Genomic DNA, 25,253 nt, shown 5'->3' on the forward strand with positions numbered 1-25,253 from the left:
AGTATGTAGGATGTAGGACTGTTGTTGGTGGATTATAGGGTAGATTATAGGGTGGACTATAGTATTACCTATTGGCAGATGTCTTTTAATACAATGATATAAAAGAGTTTATTATTTTCTTTATTTTTTTGACGTGTTTTAAAGGGCACATTCGTAGGTCCCATTTGACATAGCTCCACATCTAGATTCAAACTGAATATGAAGTTCTTAAGTTCAATTATAGTGATTTAGAATTTTATATTTCATCTAAAATAGGAACAGAATTACATTCAAGTGTTGTTAATGTAATGAGTAAAGTTCATCACCGGTCCCTAAACTTGTACCGCTGTGTCATCCCGGTCCCTAAACTCGCAAATCGACCGTTCAGGTCCTCAAACTTGTTCGACTGTGTCATCCCGATCCCTAAACATACAGATCACTCGTTTAGGTCTTCCAACTTGTTCAGTTGTGTCACCCCGGTCCTAAACAGGACGGTCTAAAAACTTTATGTCAAAAATTTCATGTGAACTCTAATGAAGACAAACTTTATATTAAAATTGTAGCCCTCGACGCGACCTACGACTTTGTAGTTGAAAAGTTTTTGAATTAAAACTGTTTAGGGTCCCAAAATATTGTTGCATGTTTATAGATTTTGAAATTTTAATTTTAAAATTACATTTTGGGACAAAAAAATGACTTGCAATAAAAAAAATTCAACTATAAAGTTGTAGATCGCGTCGAGGGCTACAAGTTTGATATAAAGTTTGTCTCCATTAGAGTTCACATGAAAAAGTTATGAATTATTTTTAAATATAAAGTCTTTAGACCGTCCTATTTGACCCAGATGATATTCAAATCTAAGTTTAGAGACCGGGGTGACACAACTAAACAAGTTGGATGACCTAAATGAGTGATCTGCAAGTTTAAGGGCCGGGATGACACACTCGAACAAGTTTGAGGACCTGAACGGTCGATTTGCGAGTTTAGGAACCGGGATGACACAGCGGTACAAGTTTATAGACCGGTGATGGACTTTACTATAATGTAATTGTAGATCTAGATATATGGAGTTAGTATATGCGTATTTCATGTACTAAAAAAATGAGTTCAATTATCCCTCTCTCCTGTTCCATAATGGCCGGCGTGGCGTTTTCTTGTAGTGCTCGAAGTGTACTCATATGTTTTTTTTTTCCGTTGATCAATGACTGGTATTTTTAACACACAAGAGCTTGCCAACAAAAAGAAAACTTGCGAGCCACATCGTTCCAAAATAGTTGTAACTAAATGACTAATCAAAGAACGTCATACCGTCGATTTCTTTTTAGCTGTTCTTGTTTGAATTCAGCTATGTACTGCGAGAAAACACACACACACACACCTTGCAACATAGTGTCCCATGTGGCAAACCTGACCGGCTCATTGGTCACGGCCGCGGACTCTCCACCAAGTCATCCCGCACCTCGTCCTCGGTCAGATCTGCCGTTCCCGCCGGGCCGCGCAGCCTCGGCCTCCACGAAGCTCCTCACGTCTCCACCCTTGTACAACTAGTACAACCCAATTCTCCTCGTCCCGGATCTGACCTCTCCTCCTCCGCTGGGTCCACTCCGACGGCGGCCTCGCCCACTTTAAACCACCCCCTCCGCCTCGCTCCCCTTCCTCCCACCAGCCACCACTCGCAAAGCTCGACCTCGCCCGCCATGGCCGCTGCGCTCCTCTCGCTCCTCATCCTGGTGCCGCCCATCGGGCTCCTCGCGGCGCTAGCGTTCCTGGCGCGGCCGAGGGCGGCGCGGATCCCGCTCAAGGGCCGGCACGTGCTCATCACCGGGGGGTCCAGCGGCATCGGGCTCGCCATGGCCACGGCGGCGGCGAGGGAGGGGGCGCGGGTGTCCATCCTGGCCCGGAACGCCGCAAGGCTGGAGGAGGCGCGCGGCGCCATCCGGGCCGCCACGGGGCGGGACGTCGGGGTCCACGCCGCCGACGTGCGGGACGCCGACGCCGTGGCGCGCGCGCTCGCCGAGGCGGGCCCCGTCGACGTCCTCGTCTGCAACCACGGCGTGTTCGTCCCGCAGGAGCTGGAGAAGCAGGAGATGGAGGAGGTCAAGTGGATGGTGGACATCAACCTCATGGGCACCTTCCACCTCGTCAAGGCGGCACTCCCCGCCATGAAGGAACGCACAAAGGAGACGCGCCTCCCGGCGTCCATCGCCATCATGTCCTCACAGGCCGGCCAGGTACACCGTACAAGCAAATTCAGGCTGTTATGCTCATGTCGCAGCCCAGGTGTTCGATGTAATGCCTCATGGTGGGGAGATGAGGTTTTGCTGACATGATTGCTCTTGCTGTAGGTTGGAGTTTATGGGTACACCGCTTACTCAGCGAGCAAATTTGCGCTTCGTGGATTGGGTGAGGCCTTGCAGCATGAGGTTATTGCGGACAACATTCATGTCTCGTTGATCTTCCCTCCTGACACAGAGACACCGGGTTTCGCTGAAGGTATGTGCTGACCATTGATGCTTTTAAGCGATTGATGAACTAGCAATGAGCCATACATGTTAAATTGATGGATTTGCATCTCTGAATATATTGGTTGCCCTATTTAATTTTCACATGCACACACTTTCATATTCACTGAAATTTCTCAGGCTTATGTCACTGTGATTCTGTGAATATATCGTGTACAAGCAGTTTTACTTCAGGCATTGATGAAACCGATGCCACTTCGTTGGTTGTACGTAATATACTATATTTGTCAAAATCATGATGTCACACATGCAAATAGAATTCAGGGCCAAAATACTCACTCATTCGGTTGATTGCTTGTGTGTTTGCCATTGTTACAAGTTGCATTGGACATTGTACACAGGAGAAAGTATCTTTTTTATCTAATTCTTTCCGGCACTCTAGTTCTGGAGGCACTCTTCACTCTTTCCATCAACTAAACTTTATCAGTACTACTATTTCATAGTCAAGTGCCTTACACAGTTAGTCTGTTCATTAACTGGTTGCAGAGAATAAAAGGAGGCCAGAGTTGACCAATATCATAGCAGGATCATCTGGTGGCATGAAAGCTGATGATGTTGCTAGGAAGGCTTTAGATGGCATCAAATCCGGAAAGTTTATTGTACCCTGCAATTTCGAGGGAGCAATGTTAGCTGTAGCTACTGCTGGTCTATCCCCACAGAGTTCCCCGCTAACAGCATTCCTGGAGATTATTGGTGCTGGAGTCATGCGATTTGCAGCAATTTGCTTCCAATTTAATTGGTTCATGACCATCGAGAACTGGTATGCCAAGAACAAGAAGCATGCGTGAAAGGATAAGCCGAACCTGTGTTCAAGTCCTCCATTGAGAAATTGTAGAAGTTACAATGCAACAATAAATTAACTTGTTAGTTCCAGCTGAACTGAATGTACCATGCTTTACAGATAAGTCCAGCGCTCGTTTTTCATATGTTTTCTGCTCTACTATGAGATCATATGAATAATGTAGATTTCTCTCATCTTTTCAACAACTGTTCTATCCGAAACTACCGGGGTCGTCTGAGGTTGAGTTTTCTTCTAGATGTGTGTTCTTTGCTAGTAGATTTTTTTAGATGTTTCTTTTTGTTAGATTTTGGCAGTCTATAAGCTGTGAGAGTGAGATTATACCAGAGCCATATTTTGTCGAGCCCTCGTTTTCTCTACGTGTTCTGCTCTACTTTGGTACCATATGAACAATGTTAGATTTCTCTCATCTTTTCAACAAACAGTAAGCTGTCAACAACTCGGGTTAATGATTTGTCCTATTTGAAGAGAGAATTGCTCTGGTACATCACTGTAATCGGAAACAGATCCCTTGGCTTTGTGCAGTTTGCAGTTGTGCCACTGACATGTGGGCCCCACTTTTAGTATGGTTCACATGTCAGTGGCATAACTGCAAACTGCACAACGTTAGAGGAGTCTCATCCCTGTAATCCCTGTTCTAGTGTTATGTTGAAATTACTCTCTCTGTCCCAAAATATAAGTATTTTTGGACTTTGACACAGTTTTTGAGATGCTACTTTGACTAACAATATCTATAAATGTAAAATGTTTTAAATAAAAAGAGTTGCATTTATGATAGTTTGTTTAATGATAAATCTAGTAAGATCAATTTTACATAATTAATCTTTTTTGCTATTAATAATTAAAGGTAAAAATGATTGCCTGTATGCTAAAAATGCTTATATTTTAGGACGGAGAGAGTACTGAGATTGAGTTATCTTCTAGACGTGTGTTCTTTGTAAGATTTTTTAGGTGTTTCTTTTTGGTAATGTATCAGCTATGTGAGTGGACTAGTGGAGGATATGCTGTCATTTTCTGTATCCAAATCTCACAGGAGTGGGCCTGTGGGGTTTTCAGTATCTTCCTGGAGGCCCAATCTAGTTTACAAAAGCCCAAATCCTACCAAGCCCACCAGAGAGGAGAACCGTACACTGTACACGCAGAGCCTCCGGAAACGATTAGGCGGCGGCGGTGCCTGCCGACTGCGATAACTGGAGATAGAGGAGCGACAAGGCTTCCGGTGCTACGCGGTCGAATCCTCCATGGCCACCACCTCTCCCTGCGCCGCGCCATCCCCATCGCTACGATGCCCTCTCGCGCTCTCCCACCCCTTCGCCTCTCCTCCTCCTCCTCCCGCCCTCCGTCTCGCCGGCCCGAAGCTTCTCCCCGGCCGCCTCGCCGTGTCCCCGCCTCCAGGAATCCCAGCGGTAGCGTCAGCGCTGGAGTCCCTAATCCTGGATTTGGACGACGACGAGGAGGATGAGGACGAGGAGACCGAGTTTGGGCTGTTCCAGGGAGAGGCGTGGGCGGCGGCCGACGAGAGGGAAGCGGTGAGGTCGCCGGAGCTGGTGGTGCCCGAGCTGGAGGAGCTGCCCGAGCAGTGGCGCCGCTCCAGGATCGCCTGGCTCTGCAAGGAGCTCCCCGCCTACAAGCACTCCACCTTCACCCGCATCCTCAACGCCCAGCGCAAGTGGATCACCCAGGACGACGCCACCTACGTCGCCGTCCATTGCCTCCGCATCCGCAACAACGACGCTGCCTTCCGGGTCAGTACTTCGCGCTTCCACCTCGCTCGACTAAACCTTTTTAGCATCCCCACTAAACATGCATACATGCAGTTCTTGCTCGTGTACTGTTCGACGAATTGCCTTTGTTGTAGGCAACAAGGGGGGCGGAATTTTACACGCCTTCACACGCTCTCCACTCTTTGTTACTAATAGTCGTGAAAAAATTCCAAAAAATATTGAGAACATTGATGTTAATATGTGCTAAATACCATCCCACATGTACTAACTACTAGCTCAATCTATGTATCGAGGAAAAAAAAGACCAATGTGTTTGTGAAGAGTGCAAGAAAAATATAAATTTGGCTGTATTCTTTGTTTTCTCATTTGTAGGTCCAATATTTTGTCTTGAAATTTTTTGGAGTGAAAGATTTAACTTTACTCTATTATGGAATATGTCATAACTATTTCAATTTGTGGAATGAAGGAATTCTCTCTTAAGTTCTAAAATGACTTTTTCCCCCAAGGGAACAAGTTGTAAAAGAGACTTTCTGAACACAAAGACACAATAGGTTGAGACATGGATGTTGGATGGTCCTTGCTCACTTCACTGGTTGTTTTCAGGTGTATAGCTGGATGGTACGGCAGCACTGGTTCCGCTTCAACTTTGCACTAGCCACCAGGGTGGCAGATTGCCTTGGGAGGGATGGGAAGGTTGAGAAATGCCGGGAGGTGTTTGAGGCGATGGTCAAGCAGGGCCGTGTGCCTGCAGAGTCTACCTTCCACATACTGATTGTTGCTTACCTCAGTGTACCTAAAGGGCGTTGCCTTGAGGAGGCATGCACTATCTACAACCAGATGATACAGATGGGTGGTTACAAGCCTCGCCTTAGCCTTCATAACTCCTTGTTCCGTGCGCTTGTTAGTAAGACAGGGGGAACTGCAAAGTACAATCTCAAGCAGGCTGAGTTTGTGTACCATAATGTGGTCACCACCAATCTTGATGTGCACAAGGATGTCTACGCTGGGCTCATCTGGCTTCACAGCTACCAGGATGTCATTGATAGAGAAAGGATCATAGCTCTTAGGAAGGAGATGAAGCAAGCAGGCTTTGATGAGGGTATTGATGTGCTGGTGTCAGTGATGAGGGCCTTTTCCAAGGAAGGGAATGTTGCAGAAACAGAGGCCACGTGGCACAATATTCTTCAGAGTGGTTCTGACCTCCCTGTTCAGGCCTATGTCTGCCGAATGGAGGCTTATGCCCGGACTGGTGAGCCTATGAAATCTCTCGATATGTTCAAGGAAATGAAGGATAAAAATATACCTCCTAATGTTGCATCATATCATAAAATAATTGAGATAATGACAAAAGCTCGGGAAGTAGATATCGTGGAACAACTTATGAATGAATTTATTGAGAGTGATATGAAGCATTTGATGCCAGCCTTCCTTGACTTGATGTACATGTACATGGATCTGGATATGCATGAAAAGTTAGAATTAACATTCTTAAAATGCATAGCCAGGTGCCGTCCAAACAGAATATTGTACACCATTTATCTGGAATCACTAGTAAAGGTTGGAAATATCGAGAAGGCTGAGGAGGTATTTGGTGAAATGCACAATAATGGGATGATAGGTACTAACACGAAGTCGTGCAACATTATGCTAAGAGGTTATCTTTCTGCAGAAGACTATCAGAAAGCCGAAAAGGTTTATGATATGATGAGTAAAAAGAAATATGATGTACAGGCAGACTCTTTGGAAAAGCTCCAAAGTGGTCTCCTTCTCAACAAGAAAGTTATTAAACCAAAAACTGTGAGCATGAAGCTGGATCAAGAGCAGCGTGAAATTTTAATTGGTTTGCTTCTGGGAGGCACTCGAATGGAATCTTATGCACAGCGAGGGGTCCATATTGTGCACTTTCAGTTCCAGGAAGATTCCAATGCTCATTCAGTTTTAAGGGTGCACATTCATGAGCGTTTCTTTGAATGGTTGTCTTCAGCAAGCAGATCATTCGATGATGGGAGCAAGATACCCTATCAGTTTTCAACAATACCTCACCAGCATTTCAGTTTCTTTGCTGACCAGTTCTTTCTGAAAGGTCAGCCTGTGCTCCCAAAGCTTATCCATAGGTGGTTAACTCCACGTGTTCTAGCATATTGGTTCATGTTTGGAAGCTCCAAACTCCCATCAGGTGATATTGTTCTTAAGCTCAGTGGTGGGAACAGCGAGGGTGTTGAGAGAATTGTGAACTCCCTGCACACACAGTCGTTAACAAGTAAAGTGAAGAGGAAGGGGAGATTCTTTTGGATAGGTTTTCAGGGTAGCAATGCTGAATCTTTCTGGAGAATTATAGAGCCTCATGTTTTGAACAATTTTGCGAGTTTAGTAACACAGGAAGGTAGCAGCATAGGCTCTGATGGTACCCAAGATACCGACACTGATTCTGACGATGATGTGCAAATGTCCGATACAGAAAGAGACGAGTGAATACAATGTTCAGGCAGTAGTTATTAAAACCTGAAGGTATATCTAAAGGGGCACAAGTCTACACATCTTATCAGAGATTCAGAATTTTGTAATGCATATTTCTTGCTTTGATAGGCAATTACTTAGTAACATAACTTGTAGCCCTGGTTGATCTACCTATCTTGCAATGCCACGATAGATTAGTGCACTAGACAGTCCTAGGTAAGAAAGATGGGAAAGTCATTTTTGTTATCCTTGCTTTGTACATGTAAAATGATGTATTATACATTTGATCAGCTAGCTATTTTCATTTTCCTTTGTTTTTCTCTGTTAAATTTAACCTTCATGAAATTTTGCCCATACCAGTATAGTCCTTGAACTGTACTACTTATTCCATCGTCAGCAGTATTTTCAGTTCATTCATTTATCCGTTCCATGGTTTCTAGCGGGTAAAAGAATATTTAGCAGAAAGAATATAACAGGGAACAACATAAGATTCACATACACAAATCTAGAAAAAAAGAATTCCCATCTAGCTATGATCCTAAGACATGGTAAATTCTCTGTTTGAGTTAGACATCTCACATCATCCCTACAAATCATCATCCTGCAAGAGCCTGTTCAGCAAGGTGGTCAGGAGCTCGTCCCTCCGCTCAGCCCTTGCCTCTTCCCTGACCCTCCTCTGCTCCTCTCGCTCCATCCACGCCTGCTCGAGCATCAGCCTCTCCCGCTCCAGCGCCTGCATCGACTGTCTCCATTGCTGCTCGATGGCCGCCCGCTCCTGCGCGTGCCTCTCCAGCGCCTCCTGCCGTCGCACGTCCAGCCGGTGCTGCTGCTCCAGGAAGTCCTGCAGTAGGCCACGGATGTTGCTCGACCTCGACGTGCCGCTGCCGCCGCTCGTCGGCTTCCCCGCAGCCCTCATCTTTCAGCTCCTTGCCGGCAGATGCAGTAGGCCGCGGTGAACGGACGACTCGGCCGGCCACTTGATCTTGTGTGCAGCAGCAGGCGTAGCAGCTCGTCCCGGTTCACGGCCGGGGAGCTGTCGCTCGATGGCGCGGTATTCCCTCTCGCGTGTGGCGCGAGGGCGGTAATAAAGGGGGCGCGTCGTACGTGCTTACGTGTTGGCGAGTGTGGAAGGGGAGACCGGCAAGGGTCCGCGTCCGTGCAACGCGCACGGGACAGGAGTCAGCGGCCAGCAAGGCGGAACGGCTACATGCAGCAGCCATTGGCTGGATTTTCATGCGTTTTCCATCGCTTTCTGACGCAATCTCAAAACTCCCCGTCCAGTCCGTCGATCCGCGGCCGCGGACTCCGCTATCCCTTCATTCACACACCGTCGTTACGGCTGGCCGGTCTGAATGGCGCTGGAGCTCGGTCATGTCCACACATCGGCTGGCGGCGCCACGTCATCAATCGAATGGGATTCCTGCGCTGGACCCATCCCCACATTGGCGACTCGACGAGATCTGAGAAACTCTCGACGTATCGAAATCTCCTGGTCCTTCGGCTGCACGCGATCCGCGACACTGACCGCTGCTCCTCGGTCCGCGTCACGCCAGCATGAGGCGAATTGATCACGTTCGCGCGCGCGTGCGTGCACGCGAGGACGCTTGACGTTTCACGACGTACATACCTCCGTGAAAAAACATCGGGTGTCCGGTTCTCCTCGCTTGTTAGAATTTGTTTTGGTTTAGCCGGCGCCCGTGGTGCAGCTGCCGGTCAGGGATGGCGAAGCTCAGGGGCTCAGGGCCTCGGGTTGCATTTGATTCGAGCTGTACTTCCCCTGCACCCGCGTCTTCCCGTGGTGACGCGTGCTACGGGCCTTGCTGTGTGCTAGTCTTTGTGTGGTAATCTCCGAGTTGAACCTGTGCACCGCCCTTGCGTGCAGCGGTAGTCGTCCTCGGCGTACAGATTTCAGTTTCTTTCGGGAAGGCTGGAATGCGTGCCGTGCATGCCTCCCGATCTCCCGTGGTGGTTGATACGCAACATTCGTGCAGATCTCGGTTTTCTTTTGGGAAGGCTGGGATGCGTACCGTGGGTGCGTCCCATGGTGGTTGGTACGCATCATTCGTCTGCCAGTCTGTTCTTCATCCGATCAACAAAAATACCAGAACCAGTATAGGCCTATATGCTAGTCTCGTCGAGTATTCCACGATTTGGGAGAACAGTGGGAGCACGGAGAAAGCCGTTCGCTCTGACTCGATGGATCTCGGTATTGTGTGTCCTAGGTTGAATCTCGATATCTAACTTTCTCTTGGAGGTAGATATTTACTCCATCCGTTCTAACATATAAGAGATTTTGAATGGATGGGATATTTCCTAATACTACGAATCTAGATATGCTTCATGTTTAGACTCATAGTATTAGAAAGTGTCTCAATCGTCCAAAATTCATTATATTTTTGGACGGAGGAGTATATCCCTAGTCATCTCATATTCCAAGGGAACTCGTAAAGCTATTTTTGGCATTCTCAGTCTGAGTCTGATTAAATCTGAGTAGGTCTTCTTCAACCATGTCAAATCCAATCTTTCTTTCCTCGCCGTGTAGGCTAGGGCATGACCCCTGTTGTCGAAACGACAACTGCATACGTCGAAAGACGTGGTTACTCAACAGTGGTTGAAAGTAAAGTGTATTGATTAGAGAATTTTTCTTGGATCCCCCTATTACATGGCCCTATGAGACTATTTATGGCTCCTATTACAGGTTCTTACTACTAGGGTTTTGGTTATACAGGAGAATTTACATGGTTACCCTTATGAAAGGGACATTTACATGGGTACATAGTGTAATAGAGGTTCATGGACTCCTAATGGGCTGTTAGGAAATCGTCGGCCCAATGGCCCCTAGGCTTGTTGGGCCGGAAAAGGCTTCTTCGGCCCTCGCGGGGGCAAGCTTGCTTTGCGCACAAGTTGTCGAAGGTCTCCTGTAGGTCGGACGCGTGGTCGAAAGCCTTGCGGCTTTTTACGACGATGTCGTCGACATAAGCTTCCACTTTTCGCCCCAACTGCTTGTAAAGGACCTTGTACACCAGCCTGGCGAAGGTTGCTCCGGCATTCCTCAGACCGAAAGGCATCCTGAGGTGACAAAAGGTGCCGAACGGTGTGATAAAGGCTGTCTTGGGGATGTCGGCCGGGTTCATGCGAATCCGATGATAGCCGGAATATGCATCTAGGAAGCTCATGAGTTCGCAGCCGGCTGTCGAATCCACGAGCTGGTCGATCCGTGGCAAGGGGAAATCATCCTTCGGACATGCTTTGTTTAAGTCTGTGAAATCGACACACATGCGCCATTTGCCATTTGACTTCCGCACCAGCACTAGATTCGCCAGCCACTCAAGATGATCGATCTCTTGAATGACCCCTGCCTTGAGCAATTTTTGGACTTCAGCTTTTGTTGCCTCCTGGCGATCAACGGACATCTTGCGTAGCTTCTGTTTCCTTGGCTTGGCATCCGGCTTGACTACCAGGTGATGCATGATGAGATCTGCCGAAACACCTCCCACTTCATCAGGGCCCCGGGCGAAGATATCAATGTTCTTTTTGAGTACCTCTAGGATGTTCTTAGCTTCTTCTTCGCCCATGTCGCCCCCCAGTGATACGAGCTTTGTGGGGTCGGCATCATCAATCTGCATCTTGACTATCTTGCCGTGAGGGGCGGGCTTTGGCGCGTGCTTCGCCCAGTCATGCGGTTCGGCCTCAACATTGTGCACTGCTCTGTTGATTATGGCCAAATCGCCTTTTGAAGCAGCCGAAGGCTGAAGCCCCTTAACCACGATCACTCCTGTCGGGCCGGGCATCTTGAGCTTGAGATAATTGTGATGGGAAATGGCTTCGAACTTGTTCAAGGTTGCACGGCCGAAGATGGCGTTGTAGTTGTATGGGATGTCGACAACGTCAAACAATACTTGCTCTTCGCGTCTGTTTTCCCCCGTGCCGAAGGCTACTATCAACTGTGCTTGGCCAAGAACATGAACTGCTTCTCCGCCGAATCCTCGGAGCGATGTCGGTGCTGGGGTAAGGGCTTGGGTAGTCAACCCAACTTGGCATATGCTTCGGCAAAGATGACATCGGCCGAACTTCCTCCGTCGACCAGGATTCGCCGGACCTCGAAACCAGCTATCTCGGCTGAGATCACCAGAGGATCTTGATGCGGGAACATTACTCCTGCGGCATCTTCAGGCCCAAAAAATATTTGCTGGTTCAGATACTGCGGAGCCCTTTCGCCTGCCGAAGTGATATTGTGGACCGTTCGCAGCTGCATCTTCTTCTATCGCTTCGACAGTTGGATCGGCGGGTCGGCCCTTGTAATCACCTGGATCACTCTGTGTTGCGCATATTGGCGCTGTTCGGCCGGAGGTGCTTGTTCTTGAGCTACTTCACGAGTTGCTTCAGCCGCTGCTCCCTGCTGCGTCCTTGGATCTTGCGCGTTGCCACGTTGCCGAATGTTTCGGCATTGCTCCGTGGTGTGCGAAGAGCGTCCGTGGAAGGCGCAGTAGAGGTCTTTTCGGACCTTCTTGCGGACAGGCTGCTGATGGTTGCTTGCTTGCTGAGCGTCGAACTCCTTGCAGAGGGCTTGCACTTCTTCGACAGCCATCAAAGCCTTGCCCGCACGGTCGGTTCTGAACTTCGTCCAGGTCATGGGGGCTTGACCTTGCCTTGGCGGTTGTGCTTGGATCGCCGGCTGGGGCTGGCGAACAACGAGAGGAGATGGTTCGGCAACTTGAACTTGTTGTTGAGCTTGAGCAGCGGCGACGGAAGCCTTATCGTACTCAGCTTGTATTGCTTGCGGTCACTTGGAATCCTCTTCGCCCCTTGCGAACCCGTCAATGATGCGAAGTAGGTGTTCAAGCGTATGCGGCTCCTTGTTGGCGATTTTTCTTGTGAGTTCGCCCTCGAGTAAACCGGCCGAAGCAGCGTTTATGACTGATGCCTCAGTTATGTCTTGAACTTGGCACCGAGCTTGCGAGAAGCGACGTATGTACTCCCTTATCGACTCCCCTGGCCTCTGGCGAATGTCGAGTAGATGCTGTTGCGTCGTCGGCTCCTCATAGGTGCCTCGAAAGTTAAGGATAAAGACATCGCGCAATTGCTCCCATGTGTAAATGCTATTGGCTGGCAAATTGAAATACCAAGAGCGGGCGATGCCGTCTAGGGCGAGATGTATTACCTTTGCCTTGGTATTTTCGTCGCCATGAGCCGCTTCGATCGCGGATTCATAAATGGAGAGGAATTCCTTTGGGTCAATTTCGCCTGAGTCGCGTGGGACGGGTGGGAACTTGAACTGGGGTGGGATTGGACGGGTCTTGATTCCCCCACTCAGCGGTAGCCCCTTTTCGCCCCCTGCGCTGTTCACGGCACCTTGCTGCGGGTACAGCGTGGCGAAGGGCGAAATCACGGCTTGCACGTGAGGTTGGGCCATGGCATTCGGCTGCCCGGCCCCGATTGGTGATGCTTGCTGAGCCGCCATGAATGGGTCGAAAGTTGGCTGTGACCATGTCATGGCGACCTAGTTTGGTGCTTGGTTTGCTCCGAAGCCTGGCAACATTGATAGAGTCGAACTGCGGTCCTTGACTCCACGGCGAAGCCCCCAGACCTGGCTGATTCGAAGGCAACCAACTAGGCGCACCTTGACTTGTATTCCCCTCCGGGCGGACCAAAGGGGCTGTACTTGAAATGTTGTGGGGTTGGCTGAGCTGCTGAAGGAAAGCTTGGAGCTGCGCCTGCAGAGCCGAAGCCCCTTCTGCCATTGTTTGTGGCACTTGGCCAGGCTGTTGAGGATGTACTTGGGCAGCGACCGGTTGAGCTTGCAGTTGCACGTGAGGGGCCGGATACGCTGCTGCGGTCGATGGCTGCCCGGCGAAGTACATTGGTGCTTGCGCGACTTGTGGCGGAAGGGGCTGGGTCGGCACTTGTGGATAGACTTGGGGTGGGACATAGCCTTCCGAATACTGGAGGATTGGTGCCGAAGCGACCTTGGACCGCCTTGCCGCCTCGTACGCTTGCTACTATTCTTGCATTTGGCGAAGCATGTCTTGGAGTCGTGTCATGTTCTGTCGCATGGCTTCCATATCGGCTTCGGTTTGTGTCTCGGGGTCAGGGTAGACTTGGGCTTGCACAGCGGCAGCGCAGTTTGGGCCGCTGCCGGCTGCGACGGAGCAGCTTGGGGCACCAACAGTTGGCTTGTCGAAAGGATCTCCACCCTGGTCTAGAGTGCCCCTGCCGCCGCAGCCGCCTTCGCCCTGTCAGCCGCGTTCGGCACCTACACATAGGTAGCAGGGGCCGAAGGCGGTAGTGATGGCGCAGGTGCGGAAGCAGATGGCGCTCCCCCATCTTCGGCGACAGGCGCCGAAGGCTCTGCTCCCTCTTCGGCAGCCATATCCACCCCGGCGTCGCTTTCCTTTCGCCTTGTAACCTTCTCCTTTACGACCTTCTTCGGTGGCATTCGCTCTCAGTGGTTTTGCTTGGAGGTCCCCACGGTCGACGCCAGCTGTTGTCAAAACGACAACTGCATACGTCGAAAGATGTGGTTACTCAACAGTGGTTGAAAGTAAAGTGTATTGACCGCATCACACGCACAAGACGACCTCGTGCATCCGCCTCCTGACACAACTTCACTATCCGCTCATGCTCACTTGCAACTCTAGGGCTTTTGCTCCCATGCGGTGGCCTCCACCTCCACCTCCCGGGCTCCCGCAAGCCGCAACAGTGCTTCTTCCATTGCTACACGCCTGCTCTCATGCATTTACTTTATCTTTATCTCACCATCTCTCACATGGTTGCCTGTGCTACATGTTTAGGATAGAAAAATACGAATATAATCCTCTATGTTTAGAAAGAAAATAAGTGCGGGCGTGCCAGTGTACCTAGATACACAATGTAAAATAAACACAAAAGAGACACAGAAACATGTGATCTTTATTAATTGAATTAACAAGATACAGTTTCCATGTATAATATAAAATACGCGCGCCATTGCCTGTCGTTGGACAGATCTTGACATCAGCGGTGTGGTCTTCTGGTTCCTGGGGTCTCGAAAGACTCCCAGTTAATTACCTCCGCAGATCTACACCTGTAGGAGAACCTCTGATTAAGCTGCTTGTGGTCGTCTCGTCGTCTTCGCTTCACGGTCTCTATGCATGATGAATGTTGCTGAAGATGGTGGATATATATATGTGGGCGCCGGCAACGCATCCACGGCCTCGTCGGTCCGTGCGCCGATGTTGGTAGCGTAGCCTTCCATCGGCTTCGCCCGCCCTCGTCGCTCCGCCTCATCAGTCTTGAGCGACGTGGTGGTGTAGATAGGTTGATCTTCAACATGCATGAAACTCGCATAGCGCTAGAGACATCACAATAGTAGCGTCGGAATGGTGTTAAAGGGAAGAGGAATTGGTGAAGTCAGTTGGTGTACACAACAGCCGAATATACGGTGGCTGGGCACCTCCTGGCTAGGTGAGATCAAAGTGACGAAGAGTTGACAAAGACGATTGGTGTAGACGGCAGCTGGATTACACATGGCTGGGCACCTCTTGGTTCGTCATGCTCCTTATACAATAGGGACTTGCAATGAAGATGTTGATGAAGAAGTCAATGTAGACAATAGCCGGATGAACGTGGCTTTGGCACCTTCGGATGATGGATCTACTATTGATCCAGTTGATATAATGACGAGCCCATAAAAGGGGCTATATAAGGGCGCCGGTAACGACGGCGACCTTGGAAGAAGTAAATGTCTCTTCGGCGGAACGGCCGAGGACATTGTTGGTGTAGATTCAGCACGAACGGTTCCCTAGCATTACAGACGGCACCATTTTTGCTTTATGTTGATGTAGACGAGCGACGCTCCAATACACGGACGAACGGCGACATCAATCTCCACGAAGGAGAGAATCACAGACGAATGACATCGATTCTTGACAAGAGGGGGAAAGCGCCACGGACGGACGACACCGATCTTGACAGAGAGGGGAAAAGCACTATGGACGGACATCTCATCTCGGCATGATGAAGAGAACGCATCACGAACGGACGTCACGATATGATGTTGGTGTGGAGAGGAGACGTCACGACGACGCCGGCTTGACGAGGTGAAGACATTGCGGACGAACGGCGCGATGACTGCAAACCATGATGCTCCGGCATGACGAAGTGAAGGGATCATGGGCCGGCGGACTTGACGACAGCGTGCGGGCACCCAGCAGTGGCACTCATAGGTTGAGTAGATGTTGATGGTGTCGCCATTCTCATAGGTTGCGACCAGCAAAGTAAGGACGCTCGACGTCTTGGCGACGTCGTAGCATCAGGTAGATGCGATCTTCGGCACGCTCCGGCTGGGTGGCGTCACAACGGCCTTCTCCGGCAGGTGGCAGATGATGGTTAGTTGACGGAGATGAGCGCTGCTTGGCAGCGCCTCAGCGAAGAATAGTCATCGCGGACGGATGGCATCACAAGTCCGGCGCGATGAAGCAGAGGTGTAGTAGCCGAACGGCACGACGACAGTGTGCGGGCTCCGGGTAGCGGCGCTCCGACAGGCGATCTCCTCGAGCGGCTCAACGACGAGTGTAAGGAAAATGGCAGGACCGTCGAAGATGATTGAGTAGACGTCAATGGTGACCTAAGAGACGGCGGCGAGCGTGAAGGCGTCGCCGGCCAGTGGAGTCTCAGTGAGATGTCCTCACACAGTAGAGATCACAACGGCGACATCCTGAGAGCCTGGCGTCGGTGCGATGGTGCCGGCACAACGGCAACCTTTGACGGGGTGGCACTCGGCGGACAGTGTCACCAGCAGCTTGACGGGGACGGCGAGCGTCTGGGCGTTGCCGATAAGGTGGACGAGATGGCCTCCCGGTTGACGATGGGGCTGCTCCATCAGGATGGCGTGGGTGGTTACCGGTGTGATGAGGATATGTTGTTCACGGACGCGGGCAGCTCAGCGGCGTCTGTGTCGTTCTCGACAAGAACTTCTGGATCAACATGACTTGGCGGCGTCCGCGGCTGCTCCGACGATCTCCGGCGCGCCCCGACGGAGTGGCGTCACGATGGTCTTCTCTGGCGGACGGGTGTTGGTGGTGTCACAGCGTTGGGTACGGTAGTGACACTACCAGTGGCTTGAACGGGTGACGTCAATCTCGACGGAGGCTTGCGGGCGACGTGAATAGATCGGCTGGCCCAGTGACCCCGGCGACGGCAATACACCCGACTTCTCCCTGGCCATGACAACAGATTGGAACGACATCGCCTCGCTCCTTCCTGGCACATGTCTCCTCCTTGGCGTGCGCGTCCTCACGCCGGACGCTGGGGTGTGCTGCAGCCGTGGTAACCTGGCCACCGAGCGCACACTTCCTGTCTTAGACGCCGAGGTGCAGCAGTGAGGTCGCCGGCTGCCGAGGTCAAACGCCGTTGCTTGCCGTCGGAAGGTCGCTTCGTGGGGGCCGGTAGATAGATGCTGGCCGTCGGCGCGTGCGCGTACGACGTAGATTGCTTTCTCCTCCTTTGGCCTCGGCCTCCCTGCCGGGCCGAGCGCCGGTGAGGCTGTGCACGCCCGCCCGCCGCGCTGGAGGCTTCTCTGCTATTTGATATATGCTGTGGATGAGATGGGATCGGAGTAGATGAATATGGATGCCGATCGCCTGGCGCCGTCTCCTGGGTGGCTGCATGTACCCTCGCCGAGCGTCAGATGCTGCCGGCCGGCAGCCACCGGTGGCGCACACGTTGGTGTGGCGTCGTCGGCCAGCGCGTCCTCCGGCCACCGGCCAACTCCACATCATGGCTTCTTCTCCTTTGTCTGTGCTCCATGATCAATCTGTAAAAAGACAATAACAAACAAAAGGATGGAGCTGTACTCGCCGACGAATGGATATGTATTGATGCCGATGTTGACGAGTAGTCTACAGGCTGCCGGAGCAACGCGCCGATGGTTTTCCCCTCCGTGATCAATCTATGGTAGTAGATCGGACTGACACCAGCTCGCCGGACGCCGATGATGTGCGCTGATGCCGCCTCTCGGCGATCTGCCCCTCCCGAGGGACACCGGCGTACGTGATACTGCTTCGCCGCCGGCCGGTGTGTTGTCGATGGATATGAGTTGAAGATGGCTGGGCAGAGACAGATGGATGCCGATGGATAGAACTGTGTGTTGATAGATTGATCTCGATGGGAGTTGATTGATTGTCCATGGCCTCTGGCTGGCTGGCTCTCGGTGGCTTTTATAGGCGCTAGGAAAACCTAACGGATGGGCGCGTATACTCCGGCGCCGCCGGGGCCACACGCGTTGGTTCGCTCCGAAGCCTCCGGCGATGTTGCTGCAGATCACTTTCATCCGAATCACCTGGATAAGGCGGAGTTTGTTGCTTGGGTTTATCCGGCGCCAGCCGCGCACATCAGTAGCTTGCGGTTGAGAAATCCCGCGTACGCGTGTATTCTGATATACAATCGCATATATACGATGAGAACGAAATGTGGCCATGGGCTGCCGGCCCACGGGCAGCTTCACATTTCCACCGTACGTGTAGCTAGCTGTTGCTTCTTAACTCAGAAATCACGTGGTATTTCTATACGTATACATGCATGTACGGTGAATACATATATAGCGCTCGTGTAGTATGAGCTGCTCACATGTCACTCAAGTCTAATGCATGCATACGTACAGATTAGCCAAGCATGTATATATATGGCTGAACACACACATGGATATAGCCATATATAGATGGACATATATATGCTAGTACGTGCATGGCTCATGCATCCCATGCAATTGAGCAAGCTATATACAGTCTCACATATTAACGAATGCGACGATCATAGCTGCTCCTTTGTTTGCTTGTCTTGATAATACAAATACTCCTTGGATTTATAAGATCACAAAATACCGTCAAACACTACAACTTATTGGCTCTTGTGTAAGGTCATATTAAGCGGTAGAGAACCCGCTGGGACCAAGAGTGAGGGAGGCTTCTCTCCCAAAGAAGCTAGTGCTAGAGTTAGGGGATGAAATCGGGGAACAGATGCAGATTGCCCTACCCATTTCTTATTGCCTACCTTATAAAGGATCCCAACATACAATGCTGATGCTTGAGATAGGATCTCGTCTCCTAGCATTCCGAAACACGTGGCGTTAAGTTCCAGGCCAACCAAAACAACCAAAACAGGCCGCGAGTGGTCGAGGTGCCTCTTGAGAGCATTGTCGAGGTGCCTCCCTTCCCTCTTCAAAGGGATCCTCTAGGTGAAAACCTTATCCTTTTGGGATGAGCGATGACAGCATTTTTAATGTTGTGATCTTATTGAAGGCGTCGTTTTAGAGGTGGCTGTGTATTCCTCAGGGTGTGGTGGTGTGTGGGCACGTGGCGTGGTGTGTTTTCTCTTTTATCATGAGTATAGCCTCCTAGTGCTATAATCTTGTATTAATTTGCTTCTCTCAAAGTCTTAATACAATGATGCACAACTCTTTTGCGTATTCTTGGGAAAAAAAAACAGGGCGCGAGTTGGGACCTATCTCGTCTAGCCAGCTACTCCCTCCGTCCCATAAAAAACGAATATATGACCGGATGTGAATATTCTAGTACGATGAATCTGGAATGATGTATGTTCAGATTCGTAGTATTAGGATGTATCACATTCGATACTAGATTGGTTTTTTATGAGACGGAGGGAGTATACAATACAGGACGCCCTTGCATCATAATCCCGTTCCGGCCTGCCCAAGTAGAAAGGGCCTCACGTAGACGGTAATCCCGTTCCGTCCCAAGTATAGCAGGCCGTACATGCGTGGCAATCCCGTTCCGTTCCGGCCCAACGAGAAAAGGTGGACTTAAACAGCAGTGCCGTAACCCGTTAAAGACACAGCCAGATCTCTAGTCGACACACGCCGGCCGACCTCCATCTCTGCAGTGCCAACTGCCATGAGATGAGAGTAGCAACCGTCTTCAAGCTGGACAACACACGAACACTAGGGGGGAAATGGAAAATGGAACTTACCTTTTGACCGAAGACTAGTAGACAAACATCCTTCGGACATTCCATTTGAAGGCAAAGACATTCGGCGAGCGATGAATTATTTTACCTCGACTCGGGGTACATGCTTTCATCAACAGTTCAAAAAGATACTACTCTACTCCGTAGCATCGGTTTCCTTCTCGAGAAACGACTCGTCACATGCTGACATTGCCATTGGGTACCGTGGCTTTTGCTGGCCGCACAACAATGATAGTCAGTACTTCCTCCATCCTAAAATAAGTATAGTTTTACGTTATTTATGTCTAACATTTAACTGTTTGTCTTATTTAAAATTTTTTTATGATTAATATTTTATATTTTTATTGTTATTAGATAATAAAACATGAATAGTACTTTATGTGTGACTATTTTTTTAATTTGTTTTATAAATTTTTCAAATAAGACAAATGGTTAAACGTTGGAGGTAGTACATGCTCGCACAGATGCAGCTGTACCTCAAGAGTCAAGGAGTCAAGACAGGATCACCATTCTCCATTTTTACATTTTCAGAAAGTTACACCAAATGATTCGTTCGAAAAATAAAAAAGAAAGTTACACCAAATGATGACGATGACAATGGTTTGGTTCGACTCCACTTGTCCATTAAACTGATATATAAATTTACTCTAATGAAATTTTAGGTTCACTCTAAAATTTATGTCTAAAATGTTCAATCTAAAACAGCTTCACATGTATAAATGGTCTAAATTTGTGCAAATTTGCTTCTCTATATAATAAATCATTTCTATAAAAATGAACTGAATTTAATAGGTTTTTATATTATGAACACTGATTTAAAATTTTTGGTCCAAGTTTTATGCACGTGTAGTAAATTTTCTCTCGGTCTATTACTCTGTATAATAATCATTTCTATGAAAATTAACTGAACTTGAAAAATTTTTATAGCCTGAAAATGAGTTTAAGAATTTTTGTCCAGTTTTATATTGAAAATTACTTGATCTATTAGTAATATATAGTTGATTCATTTGGATGTCTATGATAACCTATCAATATAATGCATGATCTCGTGGTGGATTGATCATTATAGATCATGTATCTATAAAAAATAGTTTAGGCTCGATCCTACTCCTCCATCCTATAAAAGACGAATCTAGAGCTGGACATAACACCTACCCTCGTCTCAAGAAAAAAAAAGTCCAATTCTAGCTATGAATCTGGACACATGCGTATCCAGATTTGTAGCTAGAATTTATTTTTTTTAAGACAGAGTAGTATGTTCAAATTTATTATATTATGTTGTGTTACATCTCATGTTAGATTGGTTTCATGGGATGACGGAGTATTAACCATTCCAATCCTGATGGAATGAACTCTGCTCCATTATCCTCGCAGAAACCTTTCCCGTATTTGCTCTGGAGGCTGGACTTCCACTTTCTGCAGAGTGCAGATGTGCCTAACACTGGCACTGTATTCAATCCCCGTGTTCACTGTTCAATTCACCACCACTGCACTCCTGCAGCTGTGGGTCTTAACGTGCGGCATCAATGGCAGGCGTTGCGTTGATGACGAGATCCTGGCGTACGCACGCACTAGATGATACCCAAGGGGAAAAAGAGAGGACACACGAGCTCACACAAGAGACGCGGCCCGGCGTGGAAACCGAACGGGGGCCGCCCACTCTGCGTTTTGCATCGGCAGAGGCGCGGTGGAGAAAAAAAAAGGCCGAGCTTGGATGGAAAGCTCCAAGCTTTTGCGCTGTTCGCTTGCCTGAGCCCCCCGTCCCGTCCCGTCCCCTCGCCTCGGCAAGAACAAAGAGCATGCGAGATTAGATCGAGACGGCGTATCCGGTAACCGCTGTTCCATCTCCGGCACAAAAGGGTGAGTTCTTGGGTGGTTGGTTTGGTTATGTGTGTTCTTCTGCAGCTCGTGTGGTTTTATCTGTATCTCGTTTTCGCGCTCTCGTTAGGATGGCGAATGGGGGTGTCTGCCTCTCGTGCTCTGCACTTGTCTGCGCGCTGGTGTTTCTCACGGTGGATGGTGATTTCGTGGACATTACTTACGTAGCGAGCGCTGTGGCCAAAGGCGCAGGTGTGGATGCAGCTGCTTCTCTGTCATTACTTGTTCATTCATACTGTATTAGTATCTCTTTTTCTCTCTCTCTCTTTCCTGAATTAGTATCTCGTTGTGCTAATGTGCATTCGATGGTGTGTGGTGTGATGTGCTAGTCTGTTTGGATGGGAGCCCCCCGGCCTACCATCTCGCCCGGGGTTTTGGCTCCGGCGTGAATAGTTGGCTGGTTCATTTCGAGGTTAGTTCTTGTGAGGATAGCAGTGCAATTGTGCTACTGGAGCCTAGAACTCTACTACAAATGTTTGCCCGGCTCAATTTTCTGTGTCTTTCTTGCAAAATGTTAGGGAGGAGGATGGTGCAGCAATGTGACGACCTGCCTGCAACGCAAACGCACTCGGTTAGGATCATCGAAGCAGATGGCAAAGCAGATTGCCTTCTCTGGAATACTGAGCAACACCCCTGATTACAACCCGGGTACCGTATTTCACTAGTTGTTTGAAGGAAATAATATTTTGTACTATGCTGTCCTAGTTCTCTACCACCTCAGGAATTGGACTGCCTAGGCTCCATGTTACTACTTACTTTTTTTTTAAGATAATGTTACTACTTACTATTTCCTCCGTTTCACAATGTAAGACTTTCTAGAATTGTCCACATTCATATAGATGTTAATGAATCACAATGTAAGACTTTCTAGATTCATTAACATCTATATATGAATGTGGACAATGCTAGAAAGTCTTATAATATGAAACGGAGGGAGTAGTATAGTTCACATGCTTGATCGATTCCTGTGCAATCATCAAAACCAGATTTCTACAATTGGAACAAGGTCAAGGTTCGGTACTGTGATGGGTCATCTTTCACCGGCGATGTGGAAAAAGTAGATCCTGTGAGTCCATAGTCCATTCTTTCTTGATTTTACAGTTACAAATTGTATGAGGATTAGTGCTGCTCCAGTGTTAAGTTTCTCTTTGATTTTGTTCCATATGGATAGGCAACAAAGCTTCACTACAGAGGTGCTAGGGTGTGGCAAGCAGTTATGGATGATCTGCTTGCGAAAGGAATGAACAGTGCCAATAATGTATGTTATTCTTATGAGCATAATTCTTGACAACAAGAAGGTTTTCAAGACTAACGAATTTATGGCAGGCTCTAATTTCGGGCTGTTCTGCTGGTGGTTTAACTTCCATACTACACTGTGACAGATTTCGTGACCTTTTCCCAGTGGATACCAAAGTTAAATGCCTTTCTGATGCTGGTTTCTTCATCAATGAGTAAGACAATACTAGTACAAAAAGCAGTTGAAGGAAAAATTAAATGCATTATGTATTTTTTTTCCACATTAAAGATGTACTAGCCATTTTAATATGAAGGACAAACCATTAGTATATTAACTTAGAACAAAAAAACACCATTTCTGAACATTGAGTTCATGTCTAACACCTATCCCATCTTTGTGTTAGCAGGAAGGATATTGCTGGAGTGGAGTACATTGCGGCCATTTTCAATGGCGTAGCTACAACCCATGTATGCACATACAGTCATTACTCTGTTATACTAGTAGATAGTCAAGGATTCTACACACATGCCCCCCCCCCCCCCTCCCCCCCAAAAAAAAAACTTACCTGGTATGTAAATTAGGATCAGAATTTAACAGAGTGAAAAGCAAACCATCATTTTCCAAAGTTCTATTTCACAAATATTTGCATTGTTTTCTCCTATACCTAAATACATTTTGTACAAATGTGCTAGGGATCAGCGAAGAATTTACCTTCTGCTTGCACCTCCAGATTGTCCCCAGGCATGGTAAGGTGTAAGCTGCAGGCAGTTTTACAATACGAATTTAGACAACAGATTACACTTGAATACTTGTTAAAAACATGTTGCTTTGAATGCAGTGCTTTTTTCCTCAGAATGAGGTGAAACAGATTCAGACACCTTTGTTCATTCTCAACACAGCGTATGATTCCTGGCAGGTTATCATCTGATCCACGTTCTGCAATACTTCTATGATTATGATCCTTTTAGTGTTGCCCTTAGATAAATATGCTTTGTAGTGGCATATGTTTTGGCATTGTGGCTGTGTACATCCGATTTGGATGTAGAGGCCAGACTTTAATCCATTTTCTAAAAATATGTTTTGGCATTAATTTAGGTCTCGTGTGTTACAGGTAAGGAACATCTTGGTGCCAGGATTTGCAGACCCTCATGGTAAATGGCATAGCTGTAAGCATGATATAGATCAATGTCCTGCATCGCAACTTCAAATCTTGCAAGGTAGGTACTAGATAGTGTATTGGTATGTAATACTGCATTTTCTAGTTGGCCAGCTATCGACCCAGTTTAAAAATTGCATGGATTCTAAATGCCATCACAGGATTCAGAGACGATTTTCTGAAAGCACTGAAGGAACAAGGGACTCCCTCCACCAGAGGATTGTTTATAAACTCATGCTTCGTGCATTGCCAATCTGAGACGCAGGAGACATGGTTTGCATCTGGTTCCCCCATGCTTGAAACCAAAGTAATACTACATCCTTCAACTTCAACACCACTTAACTCAAAATTAAACCAAAGTTACTACTAGAACCGGCTACTGCTAGAGCCAGCTATCTAATGATGATCTGACAAGAGCTCTTCACACTTGTGTAGACAATAGCGGATGCAGTTGGAGATTGGTTCTACGACCGCAATCCGTTTCAGAAGATTGATTGCCCTTACCCTTGCGATTCAACCTGCCACAACCGAATCTACGACGACCCCTCAGAAGCATAGCAATTACAGAAACCTCACCTCGTACTACCATTCATCACATTGTTATATTTGATGCACCCTTATTGCTCGCAATAGGGCAATCCGTGGGCAACCATTGATTTTCAGGAATAACTGCAGATGATGGCTTAAAGCTCATCTGATGCCTGGAGGCTGGATGCAGCTTCCAACAGTAGTTACAGGTGTCTCCAACATTTGATTCGCTTTGTCGGCAATATTTTGCCATATCTTCGATAATCATCGACAAAGTCCACATTAATGTTACTGAAGTGACATTGGACGAACACGAAACACGAAAAGTTTATCTGATGAGGGGATGGATAATGCTATTTTCTCGAAATTAGCTCAAAATTCAAGTACGTTCAGTGAGATTTTCGAAATCAAAGTGGAGCCTAACCAAACTGCGCTCTGTTAACCTGTCAACGGCGCCTCGCCGCCGCCGTTGCGCGTCCCCGCCGGCCATCGATGAAGAGCTCCGGCGTGAGATCCCCCGTATCTCCACCGCATATCACCACGTCTGCACGTCAACGAGTGCCAGATCCATTTCTGCCCTCGTCGGCGTGACGAACGACGGCGGACGTACGGGCGGCGCTGATGAACAGAGCGAGGGATGCAGCACGAGCTCGAGGAGGGGATGATATTTCGTGGATTCATGCACCGATCGGAGTGTGTGAAGGAGCTTCTTCTAGTTGATCTCGATAGACTACGTTCAGATTCTTCGCTCTATCTAGGGTGCAGGCGTGCGGCACTGAAGGAGACAGGAGGTAGAATACTGAACACAAAGATGTCGACTTGCCCGATGCCTCCTAACACAGTGCCACACTTGCACAATCAGAGGAGGGGAGATGCATGATAAATGGAGCACACACATGTTTTTCCTCCGAGGGAAAATATCACTCGCTCTCTCGCTTTGCAAGGCTGCCAGTTTATATATCTAGCGGTGTACCTACTGGGAGTAAATAGGTGTCAGCGAAGCATCTTGTCT

The 25,253-nt window shown here is 48.4% G+C and overlaps 4 protein-coding genes across 5 annotated transcripts; 3 read left to right on the forward strand and 1 right to left on the reverse strand.

Moving 5' to 3' along the window:
• The first annotated feature begins 1,417 nt into the window (after nt 1-1,417).
• On the forward strand, nt 1,418-3,441 carry LOC127762776 (3-dehydrosphinganine reductase TSC10A-like). The gene is made up of 3 exons (XM_052287266.1): nt 1,418-2,210; nt 2,325-2,472; nt 2,988-3,441. The coding sequence occupies exons 1-3, from the start codon at nt 1,677-1,679 to the stop codon at nt 3,287-3,289; spliced, it is 984 nt and encodes a 327-aa protein (XP_052143226.1). The 5' UTR covers nt 1,418-1,676; the 3' UTR covers nt 3,290-3,441.
• Nucleotides 3,442-4,154: 713 nt separating this feature from the next.
• On the forward strand, nt 4,155-7,810 carry LOC127762775 (pentatricopeptide repeat-containing protein OTP51, chloroplastic). Its single transcript, XM_052287264.1, has 2 exons — nt 4,155-5,045; nt 5,628-7,810. Exons 1-2 carry the CDS (start codon nt 4,542-4,544, stop codon nt 7,494-7,496), a joined length of 2,373 nt encoding a protein of 790 aa, XP_052143224.1. The 5' UTR covers nt 4,155-4,541; the 3' UTR covers nt 7,497-7,810.
• Nucleotides 7,811-7,925: 115 nt separating this feature from the next.
• LOC127762777 (trihelix transcription factor GT-3b-like) lies at nt 7,926-8,576 on the reverse strand. The gene has a single exon (XM_052287267.1). It carries the CDS (start codon nt 8,395-8,397, stop codon nt 8,068-8,070), a length of 330 nt encoding a protein of 109 aa, XP_052143227.1. The 5' UTR covers nt 8,398-8,576; the 3' UTR covers nt 7,926-8,067.
• Nucleotides 8,577-21,064: 12,488 nt separating this feature from the next.
• On the forward strand, nt 21,065-24,777 carry LOC127762992 (pectin acetylesterase 8-like). Of its 2 annotated transcripts, none has more exons than XM_052287545.1 (13): nt 21,065-21,302; nt 21,391-21,512; nt 21,650-21,732; nt 21,839-21,968; nt 22,307-22,386; nt 22,492-22,578; nt 22,647-22,771; nt 22,964-23,024; nt 23,250-23,303; nt 23,396-23,473; nt 23,669-23,774; nt 23,875-24,020; nt 24,149-24,777. In XM_052287545.1, exons 2-13 carry the CDS (start codon nt 21,392-21,394, stop codon nt 24,269-24,271), a joined length of 1,194 nt encoding a protein of 397 aa, XP_052143505.1. In that variant the 5' UTR covers nt 21,065-21,302; nt 21,391; the 3' UTR covers nt 24,272-24,777. The 2 variants fall into 2 exon arrangements, with proteins under 2 accessions (XP_052143505.1, XP_052143506.1); XM_052287546.1 differs by having other exon boundaries at nt 23,875-23,986; nt 24,149-24,279.
• The last annotated feature ends 476 nt before the right edge of the window (nt 24,778-25,253 follow it).

This window comes from Oryza glaberrima, chromosome 2, assembly GCF_000147395.1.
Source record: "Oryza glaberrima chromosome 2, OglaRS2, whole genome shotgun sequence".
NCBI lineage: Eukaryota > Viridiplantae > Streptophyta > Magnoliopsida > Poales > Poaceae > Oryza > Oryza glaberrima.